General features: G+C 40.4%; 1 protein-coding gene across 1 annotated transcript; it reads right to left on the minus strand.

Annotated features, from left to right (window-relative positions):
• Window positions 1–11,411: 11,411 nt before the first annotated feature.
• On the minus strand, window positions 11,412–16,216 carry tex30 (testis expressed 30). The gene is made up of 5 exons (XM_078545857.1): window positions 16,071–16,216; window positions 13,179–13,409; window positions 12,623–12,674; window positions 12,289–12,485; window positions 11,412–11,587 (listed from the first exon to the last, which is right to left on the minus strand). The coding sequence occupies exons 1-5, from the start codon at window positions 16,110–16,112 to the stop codon at window positions 11,426–11,428; spliced, it is 684 nt and encodes a 227-aa protein (XP_078401983.1). The 5' UTR covers window positions 16,113–16,216; the 3' UTR covers window positions 11,412–11,425.
• Window positions 16,217–18,180: the final 1,964 nt, after the last annotated feature.

Here is an 18,180-nt window from a genome sequence, read left to right on the forward strand (position 1 = left end):
AGCTGCATTGGAATACCTAGCCTCCTCTCCCTTCTGCCCCTCTCCTCCTCAGAGGAGGTGCCACCAATGGAGACCACAATCCCATTACCAGAGTAACAGAAAGCTGTCTGATACCTGGAAGGGTCCACATGGTCAAAATCCTCCGGGGGCCTTGGAGACACCAATGAGTCCTAAAATGAAGCCTAGAAATGCCAAGAATGAAGCTCAGAACAGAGATGAAGCTGACAAGTTCAAATAAGCAACCAGCAGCAAACTATCTCCTAAACTCCACACTACTTACACTGGCAATGCTGCTGACCCTTTTTATCCCGCCCTTATCCTGCCCATTTTGCCCGTGCGACGAGCGCAAAATCGCACCGGTAACGTAAAATCGGGTTCAACTGCGTTTTTAATGCCCTTAAGTGGCTTTTTAATTGATGGCGGGCGCAGCTCCAACACTTGCACGTGCCCACCGACCTTTGAAGATTGCACGTGTGCAGGATGACGTCAAGATGCTTGCCCGTCTTCTCGTGCTATTTTATGCCTGATCGGGTCGGGTACACGCCCGCACACGAGGCGTAAATTTCTGCCTTTAATAAATGAAATGGTTTGCAAAAGTGGAAGCAATGAAAATGCATTAAAGTAAAAAAGGTTGAGAAAATAAAGTGATAAAAAAGTACGGAAAAGAAACTTGGAGAAAAAAAATATCGAAAATGATGGCGAATAGGGTGTAGTCAGAGCTGCCATAAATCATCACACCCACTGCTTCAGAGAAAAAGATGAGTCATAGCTTTAGTTTGAAGTTGCTATAGATAATGTTCAGTTCCGAAAACTGAAAGGAACTGTGATAGTGTTCCTGCAACTTATCTTGAGTTTGGTTGGAATGGAGGTCAAAGTGAAAATTAAATAAAAAGCTTAAGTTGCGAGCCACAGGAAGATCAGGATCATTGCAGCAGACACGATAAAAGTTGTCCAAACAATCTTTATTTGGTCTCCCTATTATTGTGTGATGTTCATAAGACATAAAAGAGATCGTAAACACAAATCTTACATTCTGCTTATTTAAAAATTGACTTTGCTGGACCAAAAAACATGGCTGCTACAGGTCACATGATTTGCAAGTTGGCTATAATTCTGGAAACTTCCAACAGTAATTACAGGACAAAGCTCAACCCTCATCCTTGTGGAATCTCACATCTACCATCGTGTGGACCCATTTACAATCAACCACACAAAGGAGCAGCAGACAGCCTGTCTCCCCAGCCTGGATTTACAACAAAGAGAGAGCCATCAAAACTTGTTATACCTGTGGAGGCGCTAATAGCCATCTAAGGTGAACAATGGATTTTGACCAGAGGCATAGGAACTGATTGTTACCCTGAAACTGACTCATCCATGGGCACCCTGCATGACCCAAGCTCCTTTGGCTTTTGGAAAGTTTTAATGTTACATTCCTGGACTGCCAGGGCAGTCTGCTGTCAAACATCAAAGCAGGACTCCAGGCTGACAACAAAGCCTGCCTCAAATCTAAACCTCCTCGAAGGCTAATTCTCTGGAAGGTTCCTGCCATTTCCTGTAGAGTGGACCAAGTCTCTGGATACCAACCTCATCCTGCTGCACCGTCAGCAACTTTGAAGCAATTCGGTAACTCCTGCTTTTAGCTAGCTGAACCTGCCTGAACCTTAACTCCCACATGAAGGAACCCTCACTGGACTGTGACATTCACATGCATTAATATTCATATCTTTGATTTCTTTTTGTTTCAAATTATTCCTAGTTGTAAAACTTTTCTTCCCTATCTCTTTCTTGAGTGCGTGTATGTACTTGCAACAACCATCCCCCGGGTTTGAATGTATGACTAAACAATACTTCTGATTTAACCCTAAACACAGTTTGCTGCCAGTCACTTTAAAACTAATTTCACAGAGTGTTTGGAAAAACACGCAATAGCCAATTGCATAAATTAAAACGCCCCTGTTTACAGACGGATGGTGAGAAAAATAAAGGAGTTCAGTTTGCCTCTCTCCCCTGTCCATAACAATTGTGAAGATTACCTTAATTAGCAAATACCATACAGTATAGACTGGGACAATATCAATCACATCGGTTTAAAAAACTGACATCTGATGTACATCACTCAAAAATAAAAATAAAATATATGGGTTTTCAGGTGGTGTCCTTTTTTAAATATCATATCTAAGGTTTACCAATAATGACAGTACTCTAAATACTTCACAATAGTAAAGCACAGAAAAGCAGGGCCGGTGCAAGAGTATTCAGCCTTGCGTCCTCCACCGCCCCCACAATTAACTTCCGAAACGAATACAGTAAAATGGTGCTAACACTTGTTGCCTGTCGGTCCCACTATCACACAACTGCTAAAAAATTGTCAAACTCACATGTCACTGTAATCCGCAGCCTGCCCTCGCTCCAGTCTCTGCTACCCACTATTCAGCAGCACCATGTTCCCTCGAAGCAGCTCATTAGATTTCCGCACCTTTCCTGAGACCTCAAAACACGCATCGCAGAGCAGGGAAAGGGAAAGCTGTCACTGATGGATCAGCGAGCATAAGGGGGAAGGAGGTGTTTGGATTGGTGGATCAGCAAACACAGAGGGGATGGGGTTGCTATCATTGGAGGTTTGACATGGGTGGTGGGTGGGGCTGGGAAAAAGCTACTTCAGAAATTTCCAGAGTTTCAGACTCACCTGTGGAAACATCAGGCACTCCTGGAAAACTGCTCACATCATTTTAAAGTAGTATGTAGTTTCAGTTCAGATTTTTGACACGTTAGGCAACTGCCTACTTTGCTTAGGGGTTGCACCGGCCCTGCAGGAAACATATGACCATGCATACGTGTGCACATTTGATGGAGAGGACATTCGGGGTGCTGATACCATGTTTACAGTGCCTGGATTGGTCAGGGGGAACTTAACAGGACTTGCATTTTAAAGTGTTGAGGATTGTAGTGGCCTGCTGCATGCTGCATAGCCTTGCCCTGCAGAAAGGATTGTCCCTTCACCCCGCAGATGGGATTGCACCAGAAATCGATGAAATGGAGGATCCAAACATGAATGTTGTTGGAGCCATGCTTCATGGGACACCTGAGGAAGCCCCAGCTGCAGCTGCCTGGTGCTAGAGGGCAGCTAGTTTTTGATGGATTTGGAAATTGAGAGTGGAAAATTCATCTCCCCCCCAGGAAATCAGACAGAAAAACCAAGTGAAACAAGTGAAGTTTTATTTTAGAACAAAAACAAAAATACCTGGAAAAACTCAGCAGGTCTGGCAGCATCTGCGGCGAGGAGCACAGTTAACTGTGCTCCTCTCCGCAGATGCTGCCAGACCTGCTGAGTTTTTCCAGGTATTTATGTTTTTGTTTTGGATTTCCAGCATCCGCAGTTTTTTGCTTTTATCTAAGTTTTATTTTAGGACTCATTGCAAGACTTTTGAGGTAGTTTTGCTGAACAATGTAAATTCCAGGTATTTAGTACAAGACTTTTAATATCATTTGTGCTACTTCGCTATTTCTCTACTTTGTAAAGTGTTCAAGCGCTACAATGGTTCATTCTATTAGAATTATTTTAAATACAATAGGCTACAATAGATTACAGGCTTATGTGTAAATACAACTACAACTACAGACTCAAGTATAAATATAAGTCAATAACTAACTCAACACTGCCTGGCCCTCTCTTCATATTCAATAAGACTCTTCAGAATGGCCCCCACCGCCATCCACCACCAGTGCACCCCCCACCCGCAGCCAGTGAATGAATGTCCCTGGGCATTATGAGCCATCTTACTCTGAACAGACATGCAAAAAATTAATATCACTTTGTGCTTCTTTGTTGGTTTGGGTAAAACTTGTTGGGTGGTTTGGATACAATTTCACACTTCCATGTTGTGGGGTGCGGTTAAGAGATCTTTATAGGTGAGCCTGTCTCAAGGGGCAACTGAACTTTACAGCCACTTGACGTCATCTAACCCTGAACACACCATCCACCAACAAACAAATCTTCACTTTCCAACTTTTAAATCTTAAATAATAATTTAAATTAAGTAAAAATTCCAAGTACTCTATAAACCCTGGCAGTTCACGTTAAATCATTAAATTTCTATTGACATTTCTCCATGGTCCATGGAATGATGCTGTTAGGGGAAAATTAAAAATGCTAAAAGAGAACACTGTAAGAATTTACTGAAGAACACTTAAAATCTCAAGGCAGACATGGCTGCTAAACATATTAAGAGTTGAAGATTGCCAGATGAACCTTGCACAGCCTTGAGAGTCAGACTAGAGATACAAGAAAGGACATAAATTAGATTAGGTATACTCCCCTCTCACATAGGGAAGGGGCAGATGGTTTTAGCTTAGATATGGGAAGACATACAATGGACAAAGAGGGGGCTTTGATGAAACATAAACAGTCTTGAGTTGTGAGAACCAAGGTCTTTGCGTACTTATTTTAATTTTGATTGGATAATATAATTATGAATACATCCTTTGGAATAATTAGTTAGCAAAATCACATGTTCAACAGGATAGAGTTAGCATGGGACCGGTGTGTCGGTTACCGATTGGATCTATTCAAATGTACTCAACCTGGGAGCTGGGTCTTCATTCTTCGGAATGATTGCGGTTCCCTTGCATATGCTTGAATAAAACCGGTTAAAGGAAGCCTGAGTCTCCGTGGTTGCTGTGTGATCGGGGATTGTAACTTCTCCTCTTCAACTGGCCTATGTGGTAGTTGCTGGTTTGGAGGGAGTGCCTTATTCAATGCTGTTAGCAGTCACACCCTCTGTGACCTCCTTCCATGCCAAGATGCTAACTTTTTAAACACGTTACATTTATTGTTACTGAAATTGAAATGATCAAAATGGAAGTTGAAATTCTCGCTGTTGCCAGCAAACTAAGTTCTCTTTTCTCAGCACAGTCAACAGCAAACACCATGGGCAAAACTTTGCCATCAGTGAGCAGGGGGCGGGGCCCGCTCACCAACGCGTAAAATGACGCAGGAGGAACCACCGATGTCATTCCGCCCCATTTAAATTTTCAGGAAGGCAGGGGCGCAGCAAAATCAACTGCAGGCCCGCCGACCTGCCAATGGCCAATTGAGGCCATTGACAGGATCATTTAAACAATTAAAGGACCTTCCCGTCCAACCTTAAGGTTGGCGGGCAGGCCAGGAGCCCCGGCGGCAAATAGAAAAAACATGAAACCTCATCCAGCGGCAGGACGAGGTTTCATGCAGGGTTTTAAAAAGTTTAATAAAGTTATAGTGTAAATTATGAACATGTCCCATCTCATGTCACATGAGGGGGACATGTTAGGTAATTTTTTTTTTCTATTTTTAATCTTTTTCAAAGTGGAAGCAATCTCCCTGAGGCTGCGCTTTGCCTCAGGGAGATGTGCGCTCTTTCGTGCGTATGCACGAAAGAGCGCACTCTCGCTTTTAGGGAATCCACCCCACCCGCACAGGAAGCGCGTTGTGCTTCCCGCCAGATGTCACGCTGATTAAGGCCTGCCCATGTAAAATGGCGGTGCGGCCCGCTTCTCCGGCGGGGATCGGCTCCCCGCCCGCCAGAGATTGGGTCGGGCCCGCCCGCCCGACAGGCAGAAAATTCTGTCCCATCACTTCGCCACTGACTGCAAAATCTGAGCCACAAATACTAACAGGGAAAAGATGCTATACGCATGAATTTGGGCAAATAGCCCATTCATGACAAGCTTTTAAAAATTTTATGGCTGGTTTTTTGAGATGGAAGGCACCGGCACCTCCTCTGTCAGTTCGTGAATGGTGACCCCTTTTTGAGATTCTTCAACCCCCTTCTAATTTATGTAGCATAATTCTCAATTTTTATCTGACTTTTTAATGATAAAATTTATATGACTTCTTAATGATTCTGATACCATTTTAGTGACTTGTTAACTGATTAATTTTATTTTTTAACATGATTCTGAATATTTATGACTTCAAAATCCTGTTTACATGCATATGGCATTGTAAAAATTGGCTTTATTACTCAAACAATATTTTTTTAACTTTTGGAGCTATGTCTTTTGCTCCTGTGAGTTTTGACAGATTCTGTGAGTGTGTTTTCTATTTATGCACCACATGCTCTATATGCTCATGCTCAAGTATGCTGTAGAGCTACGCTGGGGCCCATGTTGTTAGGGAATCCTTTTGCCTTCCCAGTGAGATTCTTGTTAGGTCATCACATTAAGTAAGCAGGCACTTTTGCCAAGGTCAGTAGTGAATGCCATGACTTCGTTGCTGACTGCAAAATATTGGCCTTTATGATTTTGATCAATTTTGGAAGCTGGCCAGGATAGAAGTAGCGCAAACAATGAGATTATGGTATAAATGCATTTGTTTTGCTTGTTGGTGATCTTAATAAAAGAAAAAAAACTGCATTTATGTAGTGCCTTAGCACATGGTCAGGATGCTCGATAGCATGTTACAACTAATGCATTACTTTTAATTATTTGCCATAGTTTTTATGTAGCCAGATGTGGTAACCGATTTTCACACAGCAAACTCTCACAAATAGGAAATTAATGAATGTAATTCTTCTTACTGGAATTTGGTTGAGGGATGAATGTTGGCCAGGATACTGTGAACTCCCTGATCTTTTTCAATTTCCTCGATGAGGTATTTTACATCCACCTGAGCAACTAGATGGGGCCTTGATTTAACAATTCATCTGAAAAATGCCCCTCAGGCAATGTAACTCTCCTCAATGCTACACTGAAGCATCAATCGTAGATTATGTGCTAAAATCCTGGAACAAGTCTTGAACCCAAAAATTTGTAACTCTGCTACTAATTGACAAAGAAATTACACAATTAATATATTGAGGCAAAAAAAGCTATTTTAAAAAACAATTTCTGACAGCTTGTTGCCAATTTAGAAATCTCTGGACAGACAATTTAAAAATTGTACAGGTATCAAGCAGGTGTTTACCTTTCCCATCTGCTCAATGCCTAAAGAATCTTACATCCTTTTGCTTGTCCAATTCTTTAAATGTGATGATTGGTGCTCAAAAAGTGGTATGGGGTGAGATTTTTAAGCGTCTTTATCTTGAGGTTTGGAATTCCTCTCTGCTACAAACCCCATAGAGACCGATAACTTTTTAAAAAATGAATTTCCAGTGATTAACTGAAAGGATCACACATCAAGATTTAATTAAAACTTTTACTGTAACAAACTAATTAAAAACACCATTGACTTAATCCGGGTGGAGGCAGGAAGGTCCTCCCCACCCCGCCACCAAACTCATCATGGGAGAGGGCATTAAAATCCACCTCTGATTGGCTGCTAACTCTCGGTGAGTGGGAGTTCAGCCCCCGGGTCCTTGATCCTGGAAAAGGCCAACCACTGTCCAGTTAAGTGCCTAAGTGGCACTTAATACTTTCCCTAAAAGAGGTCACGCGCTGGCTCTCCAGCCAGTGGGCGAGACCCCTTTTGCCTCCATTAAATACCACTTATTATGTATGACTGCTGCATGTCCTAAATCCTCATCCGCTCTACAGCTTTCAACTCAAAACCATATCATGCTCGACTACTTTGTGATCCACCTCCATATTATACACTCACTTGGTCCCAGTCTTAATTATTCCAACAAAACCGTCATATATCCTGCCATTGATTCTCTGATCATGTTTACATCTTTGCCTCCCATGTGTCCCAAGATTCCATTCTTGGCACAGATTCTTCAATATGCTGTCCCTTAGTAACATATCTATCAGCATGGGCTCAGTTTTCATGATGATACCCAGCTTTACTATTTCACTATACCCTTTGTATCTATAAATGTTGCATTACTGTTAACAACAATGATAAGCAGAACTTCTGGCACCTCAAGACTGAGGCCACTCTGTTTTCCCTGAAGTTCAGTTCACCTCTGGAAAATTGCCCACCTCCATCCCTACCTCAACAACAATGCCACCAAATCCCTTATCTATGCCTTAGTCACCGCATACATTTTCAATCCCTTCATTGCTGGCTTCCTGAGTTGTACCCTCCATAAAATACAACTCATCCTGAACTTCACCATACACACCCTATTCCAAACAGCTTCCACTTGCCAATCTAACCCATCCTTGCTGACCTCCATTAACTCACTGACTCTCATCACACTGATTTTAAAACCTTTCCCGTGCCTTCCGACACTGCAACTTCCCCAGCCCTAGATCTTTCCTGAAACCCTAACTCGGCGACTTACACCAGCCCCAAAGGCAGAATTGGTCCTTTTACAACCAGATAAGTCCAGGGCAGGGTCATGTACTTTCCTGTGATACTTACCCTCTAGCTAATGATAATCAATAAATTTATTTATTTTAACTAGAATGTTAGCAATTATTTTCATATTATTTTCCTTAAAGTCTTGTTGACTTTTACCTTCATATGTAGCTCATGAATGGTTAAGCCAATTGCAACTTTGTGTCCAATTTCAGCCACCGTACTTTAGGAAGTTTGTCAAGGTCATGGAACAACACAGAAAAGATTCATTAATGTGACACCAGGAGTGAAGATTTTAGTTATGAGGAGAGATTAGAGATCTATTGCTCTTTTCATTAGTATGAAATAATTTTAAAAGAAATGATGGAGATATTCAAGTAAAGAAAAAAACTATTTCCACTGGTCAGTAATTTAGTAACTAGAGCACATAAATTTAAATAATCATTAGAAGAACCAAAGGAGGGGTAGGACATTTTTTCTTAGTAGGAAGGTACAGAGTTGTTAGGACTAGGACATGTAATGTCAAATCATAAACAGTAATGGAAACAGAATTCATAATAGCTGATTAAAGGGAAGTTGATAAATAGTTGAAAATGTAAAATTTAGGTGGGTGACCAGAAAGGGCAGGGAGACAGAATTTAGTGGAACTCTCCTTCAGAAAGCCAGCCCAGGGTCAATGGTCCAAATGGTCTTTTTCTGTGCTTTAAATTCTAGGACTTTAAATCTGATAAGTAGTCGCATCTCAGCAAACAAAATTGAATTCAAAGAGACAACACAAAACAATGGAAAAAACTGATCTGTATCAGAGCCGCCCTGATGAACCTATTGTACAAACACTGAAATAGTATTGCTGAAAAAAAGAGACATGGTGAAGCTTTTCATCTTTCGCTCACCAGGACACTTCGCAAACATGACAACAGAAGGGGAAAACAACAATATATACTGTATGTGAAGAGAGTGCTGATTGGTTGGCAAGTGGACTTGATTGGTAGAGGCATTGCCTTGGAGTATGTACTAGTGATGGTGACTGACAGTTAACTGCCAAGCACTGTTTGAAATTTAAACCAGGCAGCTTGACCCTGATTGGTCAAGGTATTGTCCTGATGAATGAGTCAGTGAATGAATACCACTTATTTTGTTTAATTGAAACAGGCGCAATATGTGTACTTCTTTCTATCTGCAAAGAACAGGGCCCTGTATCTTAATGTATGTAGCTTCCAGTGCACGCAAATGTACCACGTTGCGAGCCCAACTGACAATGTTAAGTTGGTTGTCAGCATAACTCTTAGTACATTGAGGATTATTTGGCAAATGTTGTCCAACTCAGAATCACATCTAACGTTGGACACTGTGTTTTGAGCTTTGCAAGCACAGGCTGGTTGGGTACGGTCTGTACCTTGCCCATTTCAAACTGCGGCTGGGATATGCTGTTTGATACGATCCGCCAGTCTTTGGGACATACGGCCTACATACCTAGCATGACACTGGCACTGAAATTCTTATACCAAATTACTTATTTGTGTGATAGGCAGAACATCTTTTCCCCTTCATGGCAGTATCCTGTTAGTGGCAAACACCACTCGTGTTGCTTCTGCATAGTAGAAGCATGAAACAGCTAGCTTCACCTGTTGCTCAAATTTTTGAGATACCTTGCCCTTCCAGGGTAATCTGAGGTAAACTGGGCACTTTTCAGGGCCAAAAGTGACGACCTTCGAACCGTTTATTAGTTTGCGTGATATACAGTGCAAAATGATTTGATCAGAGTAGCCATTACCCTGCTGGATGCCTTTGATGTGCCCTACTTCAGCATTACGCTTGCCTGGTGAGCAAATGGATCGGGCTCTATTTACAAGGTTGCCAATAAGTCCAATCTTATAGTGTATGGAACTGTAAGAATCCAACGTGTATATTGTCCAATGAAAGTAGGCTTGCGGTAGACCGTGGTATAAAACCTTCTGGCAGAATTCTCAACTAGTATGTCAAGGAAGGGGAGTTCATTTCACTGCTCCATTTCAAAGGTGTATTTGAGTGCAGGATGGAGCCCATTAAGACATGTAAGGAAATTATTAACAGCAGCTACGGATTTAAGTATAGCAAACATATCATCCACATATTGGAAATATGCGAGGGGTAGGAAGTTAGGTGTCATTTCATCAAAGACATGTTTCTTATGGAACCCAACAAAGACGTTTGCGAGAGCTGGGCCTACAGGGGATCCCATGACAACACCATCTGTTTGGACATACGTGGTGTTATTAAAACTGAATTCAACTGCACGAGTTACCAAGTTCATAAGCTTAATGAATACTGATTCATGCAATGGTGGCGGGTCTAGATCACCATGATATAGTGCTGCAGCCCAAATATCTATTGCTTCCTTAGTGGAGCATTGGTGAATAGGCTAGCAATGTCAAATGAGCACATGGACACAGCATTGCTATCAATATGCAAGTTCTGTATGACCTTCGCAAATGAGAAGGAAGGACGATGTTTTCCCCTTATATTGGTATTCTTGCAAAATGTCCTGATGAGTGCAAGATGAAAAGCTTCAACATGTCTCTTTTTTCAGCAATACTCAAGTTGTGTACTACCAAACGATGATTGAAATAGTAGTACATTTACTGGAGAAAGCTAGATTTTTATTGGTTATGTGTACACAGTGTCAATTTAAAAACATCACATTATATTTTTACTATAAAGGTATATAAAATAGTTACATCGGGTAATTTCTTTTTCCAGAGCTACAACTATAAGGACAAAACATTTAAATAAGGGTGCATGTTCATCATGGATCTGAACTATTCCATGACGATTCAGGAAGAGATGAACACATGCTAAATGATCATATCTGATTTTATTATTGGAATTAGGTTATGGGTATTATTCTTTTTTATTGTTTTTAATTATATTTTCCTATGGCTTACTGATTATTTAAATTTTCTAGCAGCAAATCTGACTGACTGTAATAAAGTCTAAGGCTAAATGAAAGTTTGTGTTTAAAGAAACCCCTAAGTATAAATTGCAGTAATATTTAGTTTAAGTGCTCAGATATTGGAAAGTAACAATGAACATTAGGGTAAAACAATTCCAGTCCAATGTTTTTGTTTCGCATCAGCCATTTATTACACCCATATTACCAGTTAGTTTTTTAAGTTTTACTTGGTTGCATCTATGACCACCACACAAATCATTTGAATCTTATTTTTATTGAAGGATTTCTCTAATCCATGAAAGGACCACAGTATTAATCTCAGCCATGATGTCTTCTTTTGCTCTTCCTTTGACTTCCATTCCATGGTTAGCTCCTTCTACCCAGTGTACTTTGACAGCCACTGGAATTTGGTTCAATATGCTTTCCAATAAATCCTACATGTACAAATGGTTTTTAAATCGCAATTAAATAGAAACATCAATCTGAATTTAGCAATGTAATGGGTATAGCAATACATCAAATAAAATTACCATATTACGCTGAAACCTTCATTCTAATTGCTTATTCAAACACTTCTTTATGGTTGCTTATCTTTTCACTGTAAGCAATTACTTTATAAAATATTTCATCTACAGCAGATAATATAACTAAGTTGCCTCACTAATTATTAAGTATAGTTGCCAAAAATAAGCATCCCTCATTTTCAGATTATGGTTAGTAATGACACTTGGAGTAACCCCAGACAAATCTCAAATTAAGGCACTGAACCAGTTCCAAGTTGTGCACATGAGAAAGGATACCAGAGCTACCACAAAATTTCACCTTTTTTTACATGGATTTTGGACATTATGTAGAACATCTACATCTAACAGTTTAGTGGTGTTGCCTCAAAGATATTGTGGATAATAGAAAAATAAAACAGCATTAAACTTTATTAATGTTAAAAAATATATATATACTGATGTTTCTGCCCTTGTGATATCCTGCCAGACATTGTTCAACCTATCTTAAGCCCATTTCTTCTTGTTATATTTTTATAAAAATAACCATTGGCATCAAATTAATGTACAGCAGTCTGGTGGACATCTCTCACTACTTCTATTATAGTCAGAAAAATTGTTTCATTGTAACTCACTTTCTCACACATTTCATCTGCTGATCCGGAAATCAGAAGGACTGGGTGGCGCACAGGAAGCAGTTCCCCTGATCGAAGCTTACGCTGCTGCTTTGGTGGGTGTAGTGGAAATGACAGGCAAATGAGACCTTGCACCAGCTCTTCTTCGGGGCTGTCCCTGGCAATACAGGCAGCAACTCTAGATCCCATGGATCGACCTAGAAAATAAAGATTGCTTACACATCTACATTCTAGTAATTACATTTTTTGAAGAAGTCAACTTTTCATACACTTCTTTTCAATGTAGAAATTGTTAATGATGACAGTGTTACTGACAGGGAATGTCTTCACTTACCCCCTAGAAACCAGCTTTTTACTTCATAGTCCTTTGATGATTTTAGATATTCCTGCAATAATTATTGTTGAGATGGCAAGTTACAATGTACAGTCATTCATAGTGAGAAAAAATTTGACTTTCAAAAGGACTTAAGTGAGCTGCCCAAAAGCTCAGTGAGTAGTTGAGCTCTGCAAACTGGACAGGCTCCAAAGCTGATCACCAGTCTGTACTGAGGTAGTCAGTCTCATCCAGAGTGGCTGGCAACACGCCTGGATTAGAGAGAGGAAATTCAACCAGGGTTTCCATTCCCGATCATTTCCAGCGACCACTGCAATATATACATAGATGTAGTAATGCCATCCCACATTTGCATAATCTGCAGACACTCATTGTCAAGGTTCACATACAGAATAGTAGGATGAGGTACTGGAGCCTGTGAAATCGTACCCAGCATTGGGTTAATATTCTTAAGAGAGGAGGGAGAAATGATAAACAGGAGGAAACAAAACACTGGAGCAGAAATTTGATCTGAATTTTTTTTTAACAAGTACCATACAGAGTAACTCAATCTTACCATCACTGCCCTGTAAGCTCTAATTCTATAGTCTAAGTTGAGGCCTTTGCATGTGAATCTAACACATAGGATCCCATTAGATGCAAGGAATTTTGTCATGGATACGAGCTGATGGAAGTTCATGTCTCCACCAGCACCATGTGTGAGGATTACTCCATGTGTGAAAGGAACATTTGGTACTGTATAGATTGCATTCAGAATTTTTTCCCCAAATGGTATTTTTAATTGAACCTAAAAAAATCAAGAACATAAATTACCATTTCTTGTGACATGCTTTAATACAATAAAAAAAACTTAATATAATGCGCCAAAACTAATATACAATCTAACATGCCAACTATCCATATTCGCAAATTATTATTTTTGAATTGAAAGCATCAGCACAAAAGTTGATTTATTTCTACTGTTGTGAGATGGAAGGAGAAGAAAATATTTTAAGAAAGTTGTCTTTCATACAGAATTTGGGTTTTGCTTCGATATCCATCAGTTTACTTCACCCTCCAAACACCAGATGTGTACATCAAGATGTCTCAGTCTAAATTGCTAGACCATTAAATCTGCTTCTTGAAATGAATTCGAATAGGATGTCTATTTTATTGTTGGAAAACATTTATCTAGTAGCAGAATTCTCAGTGTCATTAATATTGATAGCATAATGGCAATAATGGAGAACTATAGATTTTTGAAATCAAATCGCCTGTCTGTAAACTCCACTGTTACAGATCCTTCAAGGTAGAAGTTTGTCTTGGGTGGTGGTGCCAAAAGTAGGTATCATTTTGCCAATCAATTACGTGCAGAGCCTGATATTTAATTCCATTGACTGCAATGGAACCGAGTATCAGATTCTGCTATAAAGGGCGGCTAATTCAAAACTGCACATTTAGCACTACCACCTGTGACAAGTTACTACCCATATTTCCTTTATCAACTTACTTCCTGATATGTGGAAATCCATCACCATGCTTAAACAAGGCACTAGGAAATCCACACAGGTAATGATTTCACTTGGGCGATATGGTGTGTACACATCGCTGCTGGCACATATCCCACTTACATAAATGCAGGTTGACAAGAACAAACTTTAAGGTAGCGGTTTCTAAACTGTGGGCCGCAACACCAATTGGGTCGCAGAAACAGTGAGCCATGAAGCTCTCTCCTCCGAGACTGCGCCCGGCACTGGCACTGAAGCCCGGGCAACCCTTTCCTTGCTCTGATCATCTCTCGGTTTCTTTCTCTGAGTTGTATCACTGTGATCTGCACCCATTGCTGCATTATTGAAGTGAAATAAGCTAATCCTGTGCAAAAACATCTTGCTGGGGATGATGGCAATCTCCTCACAGACCCTTTTGTTGGTGTGGAAGTCATTGCCAAGGCGGGTGTAGTATTTCATCCATCGAATCTTTCTACTGGATATGACCTCAGCACTGGCGGCCTTCTCAAGACTATTTAAAAATGTTGCCTGCAGGGCTGCAGCCACACACTGGCTTGGATTCAGACTGTCAGAGCTGCTGCGCCTCTCTACTGGCCGCTACCAGCTGGCTGACCTGTGTGTGCTGGGGGAGGGGGTGGGTTAGAAGTTGATTATAGTGTGAGGTGGGGGGGAGAAGAGGAGCTGATTACTGTGAGTGTCGGGAGAGGGGCTGATAATAGTGTGTGTTGGGGGTAGGGGAGAGGGGCTGATTATAGTGAGTGTGTGGGAGGGGAGAGGGGCTGATTTTAATGAGTGTGTAGGAGGGGAGAGGGGCTGATTATAATGTGTGTGGGAGGGGAGAGGGGCTGATTACAGTAAATGCATGTAGGGGCGAGGGGCTGATTACAGGATTACAGTGCGTGTGAGGGGGCGGAGGAAGAGGGGCTGACTACATTGAGAGCATGGCGGTGGCTGATTGTGTGTGTGTGTGGAGGAGGAGAGGGACTGATTACAGTGTGTGTGGGATGGGGGAGAGGAATTGATTACAATGTGTGCGTGTGGGAGAGGGGCTGAAATCCTCAATAGAAAATTGAAAGTTTTTTTGGCTCCTCTCACATTAAAATTGACAATGGCTCCTTTAGGGGCTTTGTCTGCCATAGATCGGTAATGCTGAATGCGAATATGAATGTCAATAGTATCCACTGGTTCCTGGCCAAGGTCCATAAAGTGGTGGGCTCACATGAAGTCATGGACCAGTGAGTATATAAAATGATAACATTTTTACAAATTACATCTAAAACAATTTTTCCTTATTTATGTTGTATTATACATTGATCTATAATACTTGAACTTTAATAATTTGAAGCTAAATGTTTCACAAATTATCTTGAAATACATAAAATAATGCTGTTTGGCCACGTTAATTTTCAAGTATTAAAATAGAGTCACATTGGAAAGTGGTTTGAGAAGCATGACTTTAAAGGCTTCCAAATCTCTGCAAGGAAGTGCTGGAATTTAATTAGTTGAAGTTGTGCAGTTTACTTGTACGGAATACTGGCAAACTTCCTATCGCTTGTCTAACCAGGATACTTCACCGATTACAATATTGGTTCATAACATTATCTATAACTGGTCAAGCCAACTAAGCCAAAAACTTGGTCAAATAAACAATGCTGCTGGGAACTGGAACGCGTCTGTCTGAGGAACTAATCAGCCATGGACAGTTAAATAAGATCCAATTTCTTCCATCGCCAGTTATATGAAATTGGAGCTACAACGATGCTGCGGCTGCTGCTGTTCGGAGTTTACAAACAAGAGCATTTAAACTACATTAAATATCAAAACTGAAACCCCGATTTCGTGACCGTGAACAACGTGCTCACCCAACCCCCACCCCCGATCACAACCTCCAAACACCACAGCAAAAAAAGAGCAACAGCTCGAAACGTTCAGAATATGTTAAGAACAATTAAGAAACACACCGTTTCCACTAAGGCCAAATCCTTCAACTCCTGCATTGTCATTTAACTTCAGCTCTGCTGAAAGTACCTTCCCCGTACAGAGCGGCGGCATTAACCCCCATAACGCTCTATCATTTGCCAACTCAGATGTCAATCACATTCTCTGAACAAGAATTTTACTATAAAAGCGCGATCAAGTTTCAAACGTCAAGTTTGTAATCTGTATCATTGATTTTCATCTATTTCCATTGGATCAATATTGCAAAAAACAATTTATTTTAAACACTTTGCAAAATCATTCAATATATTTGCACTTTAGAAGTATGGAACTAGTTTTTATTAAATGGTGTATCTGGATCCTAGCTTTTCTATGCTTTCCTTTTTTTTAAGACATTTGATTTTATTTTTCTTTTACTAATTTATGAAGTCAATTTTTATGCTGTTATACTCTGTAAAGTAGCACTGTCCAATAGAATAAAAGCAAAATACTGCTGATGCTGGAGATCTGAAATTAGAACAGTGCCGGCAAAAGCGGGTCTGGCAGGATCTATGGAGAAAAAAAACAAAGTTAACGTTTTGTTGTAGGGTGGCCGAGTTGTGCTATTAATGATAGAGTTGATCAGCAGACGCTTCTTAGGTAGAAACTTAGGGCAGAATTACACCCATGTTGGGCGGCCTTGGCGAGGGCAGTCAGGAAGCCGACCGCCACCAGCGATCGGGGCTGGAAGGCGATTTCGCACTGGCGGGCCAATTAAGGCTCGCCCAGCGTGAAAGAGCAAGTTTCAGCGGGGGGAGGGGAGTGTGAGCAGGGGAATCGCGCACTTCGCGTGTGCTTGCAAATGTCCCTGAGGCACAGAGCTGCCTCAGGGAGATGAACAGATTTTTAAAAAAACAAAGATATTGTAAATGTTATGAAACATGTCCCCTAATGTGGCTCTGTCACATGAGCAGGGACATGTTATTAATGAAAAGTTAAAGTTTTTATTTTAATTTTAATTTGCTTTTGGAAGCCTCATCCCGCCCATGGATGAGGTTTCCAAAAAAGTGCAAAGGTCCTTTCGCCTGCCTGCCAACTGTAAGGTTGGATGCGCAGTGAAAAATTTCTTTTAATTAACTTTTTAATTAGGACTATAATCAGAAACTGCAAGCTGTGTTAAAGTGATGCCAACATATTGGTATCAAACTGAGAAACCTTTGGGGAAATGAGGGCTATGGGCGATCAGAAATGAACTGCAATCAGGTTCTGGTAAAGTTACAGCAATTCTTAAGATGTCTTCTTCCACTAACAAGCAAGATGTCCAAAGAATTCTTGGAATTTCTTTAACTATGTCCATTGATTTTTTCCAAAATCATAGGTAGCCACTTTTCTTTGTAATCTATTGTGGTTGATTTTATCAGACTGTCAACGTTGTCTGTCTTGGTGGGTCAAGCAAGTCATCACTTAAGCACTGGTATTAAGACGTTTTTACATCACTCTGTACAAGTGCATCCTTACTAACGTATTCGAAAGAATAGATGTCCCATGCTAGAAATCAATCTCTGACTTACGTTAGATTCTCTAACAAAACCATGGATAAACCATACTCAGGTTGATAAAGATACCTTAGCCATTAGTTTGGATTGGGGAAGTTTAATCATTTTGTCTTTTGAGAAGATTGTGGAATAATATGACAAATTGTGTGAAGCCATTTTGGAAAAGAACTTGATTAATGCACTTCAAAAAAGTTGAAAACTTAGTTGTATCTCTATAAATATAAGTTTGATATTAACAAGAGAGACAGAGATGTTTCTTGTTGATAGACTAAATAGACTGTATCTGGCTCAAACTACCAGAAAGGTTGACAATAAGGAAGTCATTACAAGTAGCGTGTTCAAATATAAATAAAAGGCAAAAAACATCATTGCTGCAGTTCTCTGTCATCCAGTTATCATTTGCTCGACTCAAAGATTACACTTGGTCTTGACTCCCTATTTCAATACCATTGGAGATCAACTAGTATTACCTACATTAACCAGATGCATTTTCATTCAGTTTCTGGCCATGCAGCTTAAATTAACTATAAGTTATAAAATAACTAGAAAACTTTGAAAAAATTATTTTTTGCACAAAAAGTGCTAAACGTCTGGCTCT

The sequence above is a fragment of the Cetorhinus maximus genome, chromosome 7 (genome assembly GCF_964194155.1).
Source record: "Cetorhinus maximus chromosome 7, sCetMax3.hap1.1, whole genome shotgun sequence".
NCBI classification, from domain to species: Eukaryota; Metazoa; Chordata; class Chondrichthyes; order Lamniformes; family Cetorhinidae; genus Cetorhinus; species Cetorhinus maximus.